Below are 8,180 nucleotides of genomic sequence, written 5' to 3'. Positions count from 1 at the left end.
GGTTGCCATTTCCTTCTCCAATGCATGAAAGTGAAAAGTGAAAGTGAAGTCGCTCAGTCATGTCTGACTCCTAGCGACCCCATGGACTGCAGCCTACCAGGCTCCTCCATCCATGGGATTTGCCAGGCAAGAGTACTGGAGTGGGGTGCCATTGCCTTCTCTGCCTAAACACTACTGAGGTTCTTTTAGGGAGGAATGGTTTTGGCTGGATGACCAAAAATGGATTCCCAGACTTCTTTGGGCTCAGAAACCCTGAGCTCTGGTCCTGGTCCTATTTCTGTCTTTCTCAGATATGAATAATGTGGTGAATGGGATGCTCCTTCCCCAAGCCCTGATATGGCCTCTATGGGCCACTTGCAAAGACAGCAAGGAAGGTGAGCTGGCAGTGAGGGTTTCTGCATGAGATTGGCTCCATGGCAAGAAACACTTGTGAAAATAGGTAAACTAGATCATTCCAAAGTGAACTTCTACCTGGAATGTTCTTGAGTGTTTACAGGATTGACTGGCCAGCATCTGTTCTTATCTCCAGGCATTTTGTATGTTTGTGTGCAGACACTGTATAGATATAGATGCAGATACTGACACAGATACAAGTGTAATTATAGATTGTGTTATTGGGTGATGTCTGAAGAGCAGATGGATCTCCATCTGCTGGGGAAGGCTCAGGAGAAGTTCAGCTCGGGCCTAGGGCTGGGGAAAACTCAGAGACCACAGCCCTGTGAGAGCCGGTGAGACTCAGGGACTCAGGGCTGGATCCCCATCCCCGATTAGAAGAGGCTGAGCCTGGCCCCATTTCAGGGACCCTGGCTCCTGTAAGGGACTTGAAGCCGCCAGATCTATCTTACTGTTGGATTATAGGTGACAAATGATCTTTACAGAAACCAAAGCTGTGATGGAACAGCTGGCATGATCCCACTTACATGCATATCTCTGTATTCTGGAGCTAAAGGTAGCCTTCCTGTACACTCAGGTGTTCTCCACTTTTGGGAGAAGGGATTCCAGCAGCTTTGCTGGAAGACTTGGGACCAAAACCCAATGATTGATGCCTGAGTCATCAAGCCTGGGGAAAAGAAGATGAGTGGTGAGTGTGCTGGTGTGTAGCTTTCCCTGTAGGGCATGAGTGGCATATAAGATCATGCCATCTCACTGCTGTCAGGGCTGAGCCTAATGCCTTGGTTAGAGTGCTGCCACCCAGATTTCTCCACATTAAAGCACATTCTCTGCGCACCCTCCCCTCACCACCTTTATAATTAATACAAGCCGGGGGCGGGGGGTGGGCGGGGAAGGAAACCACATCCAGTTAGTTCTAGGACTGCAGAAGAGGATGGTTTCACAGCACACCTTCTCAAAGCAAGCACATCTCTGTCCACTCCCAGAACCCAGAGAGTGTCCAGATAACAATAAGCTCATATAATATCCACTCCCAAGGCTACAATTTTCTCCCCTGATGCAAATTCCATTCAGGTCATGGCCAGTGAAGAATGAGTGATGATGCATTATCCCTTGGAGAGGGATTATAGCATCAGAGCTTTCAGGGATCCCAGGGACCAGCTAGAGTTGCTCCCTTGGAAACGCTCCCAGAAGCAGAAGGTGGATGTCTCATAGTAGAAATGACCATAACCCTCATGCCTCCAGTCCAGGCCCCCTGGCAGAAGCCTTGTTTGTGGGTAACTCCAAATGATGTAAATGGAGAGATTATCCTGAAGAGTCTGGGTGAACCAATGCAATCACATGTAGCCTTAAAAGTGGACACAGCAGGGGAAGGACAGGCTAAAAGAAACTGAGAAAGTATCATTGACATATACTTGCATGTCCAGTGTCACCTACAACGGCAGGCAGATTCTTTACCACTGCGCCACCTACGAAGCCCTTAAAAGTGTATCTACACACACTAGCACGTGTAGAATGGATAGCTAGTGGGAAGCTGCTGTACAACACAGGGAGCCCGGCCTGGTACTCTGTGATGGCCTAGAGGGGTGGAATTGGGGTGGGGGGTCTCAAGAGGGAGGGGATATATATAAATAATTATGACTAATTCATGTTGATGTACAGCAGAGACCATCACAGCATTGTAAAGCCTCAAAAAAAAAAAAAAAAAAAGTGGGAGAGGAAGCAGAAAGTGAGTCCATGAGATACAACAGTGGAAGGGGAGACAAGTGAGATTCAACGTGAAAGAGGGTTTTCAACCACCCTTGCCATCTTTGAAGATAGAAGAAAGAGGTAGAGCCTAGAAAGGCAGATGGCCCCTAGCAGCTGGAAATGACCCTCAGCTGATAGCCAGCAAGGAAACAGAGATCTCAGTGCTACAGCTACAAGGACTGTAGTCTGCCAGCCACCCAGATGAGCAAGGGAATGGATCCCCTTTAGGTCCCCTAGGAAGGAGAACAATATTGCCAACACTTTGCTTTCAGCCTGGTGAGCCCTGTTAGACTTCTGACCTATAGAACTTCGAGATAATACACTTGTGTTATTTAAGCTGCTAAGCTGAAGATAACTTGTTATAGCAGCAATAGAAAACTAATACAAATGCGTTGGTGACCAACTGATCCCTGTGTCGGAATATTCTGGTGCATAGCAACTGATGTCATAGAAAAGATTCTAGAAAAGCAGGTCAGGAAGAAGGACTTACGGTTTGGAAGCTTTTGAGTGAAGGCAAATGGATTATCAAGGCAGTGAAAAGTCCAGAGAACAGAGTGTAGATAGAGCAACTCTCCTGCAATAAGGGAAAGGCTGCCACAGTGGCTGCTCTCCCCTTCCTCTGAGGAGGCACCAAGGGCCTCGGAAGAAGGGTGAGTGAGGTTATCTTGGGCAGGAACTGGGACAGGCAGATTGATCCCTGGCTGCAGGAGATGCTTATCAGCAAATTCACTTACTGCTCATCCGATGACAGTTCTGTTGGGAAGAGGAGGTTTTTATTCATTCATTCATTCATTCATTCATTCACTCATCAAAGATTCACTGTGGACCTACTGTGTCCCAAGGTCTGTTCTGAGTTCTGAGGATAAAGCAGAGAACAAGACAGGCCAAGTTTCTGCATGCCTGCCGCTTATACTCTGACAGGGGAGGTAGACAAATGAATGAATAAATGAACAAGGACCTTTCTGAAATTTACATATATTACGAAGAAAACGAAAGCTATTTTCTGTGATAGGGCAGTGGGCAGGTGATCCTATTTGAGTTGGTGAGCTTGTTTGAGCTGAGACTGTGAACAGGAAAGGGCAGGCTCTGTGGTGGTTGGGTGAAGAGCAGATGAAGGACCTGTGGTAGAGATGAGATGGGCATGTACAGAGAAAGGAAACGTGCAAGGTGAATGTGACGGTGTGAAGGTGAACGAGGGGGAAAGAGGTGTGAAAGGAGAGGCTCTCTGAGGCTAAGGGACTTCTCTGCCATTTCCAGTGAATCAGTGGCATGTCTGGACTGGACCAGGTCTCCCTGTGAGGACAAGAGACAAGGTCCCTGGAGTTTTGTTTGTAGAAAATCTGGGGTCAAGACAGGATAAAGGTTAAGGCCACAGCTCAGAATTTGTATTCCAGGATAAAAAGCAGTCGTGGAATAATCCAATATGACAGTGGCCATTGTGCTAGTCATGGCGGGACTCTGATGAACTAAGTATTATGGTTAAGTCAGGAAGGCCTCTCCCTTTTCTGAACATACTGAGTTGTATACCCCCAGACCCACAGCACCCTTCTCTTCTGCCAGGGTCCCTGCGGTCTCAGTGGGGATTATTTGTGACTCCATCCTCTCACCTAGCAGCCAGCACCCTGAGCTTGGGAAGATGAAGGCGTCTGTGGTGCTGTCTCTCATTGGGTACCTGGTGGTTCCAAGTGACACTGCAGTCCTGGGGCGCTGCGTGGTGGCTAAGAAGCTCCATGAAGGAGGCCTGAGTGATTTTGAGGGCTACAGCCTTGAAAACTGTGAGTGGCCCCTCTCAAGCCTCCTCCTCACCTCTTTAACCACTAGCTCCTTTCCAGGCTTCCCCAGTGCTCCTCTGAGCCACACCCTGTCTGTTCCATCTTAGGGGTGTGCCTGGCTTATTTTGAGAGCAAGTTCAACCCTATGGCTGTCTATGAAAACTCGCGCAGTGACTTCATTGGCTACGGCCTCTTTCAGATCCGCAACCATGACTGGTGTGACCACGGCAGGAACCGCTGCCATATGTCTTGCTCTGGTAGGTCCCTCCTTCCATGCTGGGGGCTGTGGAGGGTGGAGGGCAGCCACGTTGAGCTCAGAGGGCTGCTTTCCCAGTGACCAGAGTTTACAAGTTTGGAGCTGAAAGGAGGAGGGCCTGGTGAAGGCTGGGCTGAACCAGATCCAGAGTGGGGTCGCAGGAGGCTATGCCGCACTGCCCAGAGTCCACAGGGAGAGAAAGCTGTGGGCTTGGTGGCCTGGGATGCAGCAAGGGAGACTCATGTCCAGATGGGCAGAGGAGGAGGCAGGGAGGAGCATGAGGGGTGAGACCAGGCAGCTAGTATGACTGACACTCTTCCTCAGGGGGAGCAGAGGCTGCCACTTTGACAGGCGGAAGTGATCACTGGGAGAAGACAGGCCTGTAATGTATACCTCACAAGAAGATGATGTGTGTTTATCTCCAGAATCCAATGGGAGAAACATGCAACTGTCTGTAGTAGAGGTGGTACGGGGTGTTGTGATGAAAATATGGTAGAATAAATACCCTGAAAAAACCCTCCTACTAGATAAAATGTAAAAAAAGGAAAAAACCCCTCTCTAACGTGAACTCCTGGTAGCTCCCTTGACATCACTCTGACTTAGCTGCCGAATGGTGACGTGGTATCATTCCACTTCATTTTCTTCACAGCTTTACTGAATCCAGATTTAAAGAAGACAATCGAATGTGCCAAGACAATTGTAAAAGGAAAAAGAGGGATGGGAGCATGGTAAGTAGCCTGTGTTCCTGACTTTCACCCACACATCAAGTCCCATTAATTTGTGACTTTAGATGGGTGGTGGTGGTGGTTTAGTCGCTAAGTTGTGTCCAAATCTTTGTGGCCCCATAGACCGTAGCTCACTAGGCTCCTCTGTCCATGGGATTTCCCATGTGAGAATACTGGAGTGGGTTGCCATTTCCTTCTTCAGGGGAATCTTCCCAACCCAGGTATCAAACCCACATATCCAGCAGTGCAGGTGGTCTCCTGCATTGCAGGCAGATTCTTTACCACCGAGCCACCAGGGAAACCCATCATATTGCTTATGTCCTAGAGAACACATGGAGAAGGAAATGGCAACCCACTCCAGTATTCTTGCCTGGAGAATTCTAGGGACAGAGGAGCCTGGTGGGCTGCCGTCTATGGGGTCGCACAGAGTCGGACACGACTGAAGTGACTTAGCAGCAGCAGCATCCTATGCAGGGAGAAGGCGATAGCACCTCACTCCAGTACTCTTGCCTGGAGAATCCCATGAACGGAGGAGCTGGTAGCCTGCAGTCCATGGGGTCGCTAAGAGTGGGACACGACTGAGCGACTTCACTTTCACTTTTCACTTTCCTGCATTGGAGAAGGAAATGGCAACCCACTCCAGTGTTCTTGCCTGGAGAATCCCAGGGACGGGGAAGCCTGGTGGGCTGCCGTCTATGGGGTTGCACAGAGTCGGACACGACTGAAGCGACTTAGCAGCAGCAGCAGCATCCCATACAAGGCACTAAGCCAGGCATGTAGGTTATACCTGAGCAAATGAAACTGAGTCCCCACCTACAGGGTTTATAGGGCAGTGTTGCTTTTACATGTCTCATACATTTCCTAGTTAGATGTGTAGCAACCAAGATGGAGCCAAGATTAAGATGAAAGATTGTAAAGAAATCAAACCATGTTTTTCTCTCTGCTGGAACAGTGCCCGGAGCAAAATAACCTATATTAAGTTTTTGTTAAATAAATCATAAAATAGAATTGTCATTTTTAAAAAATACTTAAGTGTTGGTCCTTCTTGAAACTTACGTTGATATGAAAAGTGAGATAGGGAATCCAGATTCGTATTTTTCAAATGCTAGTCAGTAGTCTTGACATCACTTATGCCTTAACCCGTTTTCTCACTAATAGATTGCATTTTAAAGAGGGAATCCTCTTGTTAATGTTAACTGTCTTCTGAGTGTTTGAAATATCTTTCATACATAGTCTTGACTTTCCAGTTAATTTGGAAGCTTGGCTGGCCCCCTAGGGTAAGCACTAATGAGATAAAATCATCTTTGTTGTGTGGCACTAAGTAGAAACGTGTTGGGCCAGGCTGATCAAGGCTTCTCACGTCCTCAGAATTCCCAGTGGAGTGAGCTCTTGTTAAGTTAATAAGCTGCGGTGGCTTTTCCAAAGCTCAGATCAGGCTGCTCTGTGAAGCTGGTGTGGACAGGATGGGAGAAGACCCAGGCCACCCCTCCTTCCTCCTCATCGTCCTCAGGAGTCCCATCTGCAATGCCTGCTCAGGGCTAAGGAGGGTGCTGTGATTTCTGCAAATATGTCTCTGCATGCTCTCCCTGCTCTTTGCAGCCACAAGGGGCCAGGGGACCCCAGTCCCTGTTCCAACTGTGGGACAACCTACCATGGAACCTCATACCCGACCAAGGGATGAGATGAACTAACAGGATGTCTAATGGTCTGCAGCTGGCCTGGTGACTCCAACAGCTTCTGGGATAAGAGAGGAGGACGTGGGGTCTGGAAGCTGGCCAAGGGGCTGGAAATAGGCAGGGTCATGTTTACAGACACCTGGGGAAAAGGGTAGAGAAACTCAGTCCAGCTGACTTAGGGTTGAAGGTTGAGGAGCTGGAAGGAATTTTGGAAGGTGAAGGGTGAGACAGGTGCATGGAAAGGTGGCCCTGGCTCGGGGACAGGAGTTCTCATTTCAGAACTAGAATCTGCCAAGTACTCACCACATATGTTACAGAACTTCTCCGATGCTCCCTTCAGGGAAGTTAAAAATGCCTTGCAGGACTGGAGAAGGATTTCACAGTTCACAGCTCAGCCTCCCCATCTCACAGTGTGGGGTTTATGAGAAAGGGGGTGTTGCATAGCGGATGGAGGGAGCACTCGTGCTCACGCCTGCGAGAGTTGGAGGAACCATGGAGAGAGACGTACTTGGGATGCACAAAAGCCTTCAGAACTGTGCCCACTCAAATGCTCCAGGCATCAGGCAAGGGGTGTAAATGGGCAGGCGGGGGCTGAGCTGCAATATAGGGAGCCCCCTCTGGTTCACTCTCCCCGGTCTTCCTCCCTGTAGGCCCTCTTGGACTCTCAACTGCCAGCACTCTGACACTCTGGCACGGTGGCTGGACGGATGCAAGCTGTAGTTGCTGGGAAAGCCCTCGCCATACTTGCCGCTGGCATCTTCCTAGTGGAGATGCTTTCCTGCTTCACTGCCTTTACTTATCCTGTTGATTATCCCACTGCTGGATGCTCCAGAGGGAAGACGGCAAAAGTTTGCTTCGTTTGGGGATGCAGGATGCAGAATAAACTGCTAGTTATTCAACCTGGCCCAAAGGGCTCTGCTTGTCTTATTGTACTGTGATTGTTATGGTGGACATCATTATTCACCATTAGCATGCTTCCTTATTGTTCCTTATTCCTTAATCTCAGGTGAAGGACTGCCCCCCCCCCCCCACAAACACTAACTGCTGCTTCCCAAGTAGGGAGATGATGGTACAATTTTTTAATTTAAAACTAGTTTTATTTATTTTGACCACACCCTGTGACATGCGGGATCTTAGTTTCCTGACTGGGGATCGAATTTGGCCCCCTGTATGGGGAGTGTGGAGTCTTAGCCACAGGGAAGTCCCTTCTTGCACTTTTAAAATTAAACAACATACATTTAATAGGTAAAACTTGGAGAGTACAGAGTCATAAAGAAGGAAATTAAAAATGCTCACCATCCCCCCACTGGAAGCAGAAGTTTTCATTACTGTTATGTAGACACAGTTGAGGGTACCGTGCAATAAGGATGGTTAGTGTTAGTCTGTTCATATGCCCTTTCCTACTTCGGGGTGGATGTGGTCATATTTTTTTCCATATAAGCTTGAACTTCTACTGTCTTGCTTTTTTTCACTTCATATTTGTGGTCTAACATTTCCAAAATTGAAGGCAGGAGGATAAGGGAATGACAGAGGATGAGATAGTTGGATGGCATCACCAACTCAACGAACATGAGTTTGAGCAAACTCCAGGAGCTGGTGAAGGACAGGGAAG

The 8,180-nt window shown here is 48.4% G+C and overlaps 1 protein-coding gene across 2 annotated transcripts; it reads left to right on the top strand.

The window, feature by feature from the left end:
• The first annotated feature begins 2,485 nt into the window (after nucleotides 1–2,485).
• Nucleotides 2,486–7,570, top strand: LYZL4 (lysozyme like 4). 2 transcript variants are annotated; one of them, XM_070777261.1, is made up of 5 exons: nucleotides 2,486–2,789; nucleotides 3,700–3,914; nucleotides 4,019–4,168; nucleotides 4,817–4,895; nucleotides 7,219–7,570. In XM_070777261.1, exons 2-5 carry the CDS (start codon nucleotides 3,776–3,778, stop codon nucleotides 7,286–7,288), a joined length of 438 nt encoding a protein of 145 aa, XP_070633362.1. In that variant the 5' UTR covers nucleotides 2,486–2,789; nucleotides 3,700–3,775; the 3' UTR covers nucleotides 7,289–7,570. The 2 variants fall into 2 exon arrangements, with proteins under 2 accessions (XP_070633362.1, XP_019839836.1); XM_019984277.2 differs by having other exon boundaries at nucleotides 2,488–2,789; nucleotides 3,754–3,914; nucleotides 7,219–7,569.
• Nucleotides 7,571–8,180: the final 610 nt, after the last annotated feature.

This window comes from Bos indicus, chromosome 22 (assembly GCF_029378745.1).
Source record: "Bos indicus isolate NIAB-ARS_2022 breed Sahiwal x Tharparkar chromosome 22, NIAB-ARS_B.indTharparkar_mat_pri_1.0, whole genome shotgun sequence".
In the NCBI taxonomy this organism is placed as follows: Eukaryota; Metazoa; Chordata; class Mammalia; order Artiodactyla; family Bovidae; genus Bos; species Bos indicus.
Note: the sequence above shows the minus strand (reverse complement) of the source record. Positions and strands in the feature narration are given on the sequence as shown.

Coding starts and splice junctions, on each gene's coding strand:
- LYZL4 (XM_070777261.1), top strand. CDS start 3,776: ATGAAGGCGTCTGTGGTGCTGTCTCTCATTGGGTACCTGGTGGTTCCA. Junction 3,915..4,018: donor GGGCTACAGCCTTGAAAACT/GTGAGTGGCCCC, acceptor GTTCCATCTTAG/GGGTGTGCCTGGCTTATTTT. Junction 4,169..4,816: donor CTGCCATATGTCTTGCTCTG/GTAGGTCCCTCC, acceptor TTTTCTTCACAG/CTTTACTGAATCCAGATTTA.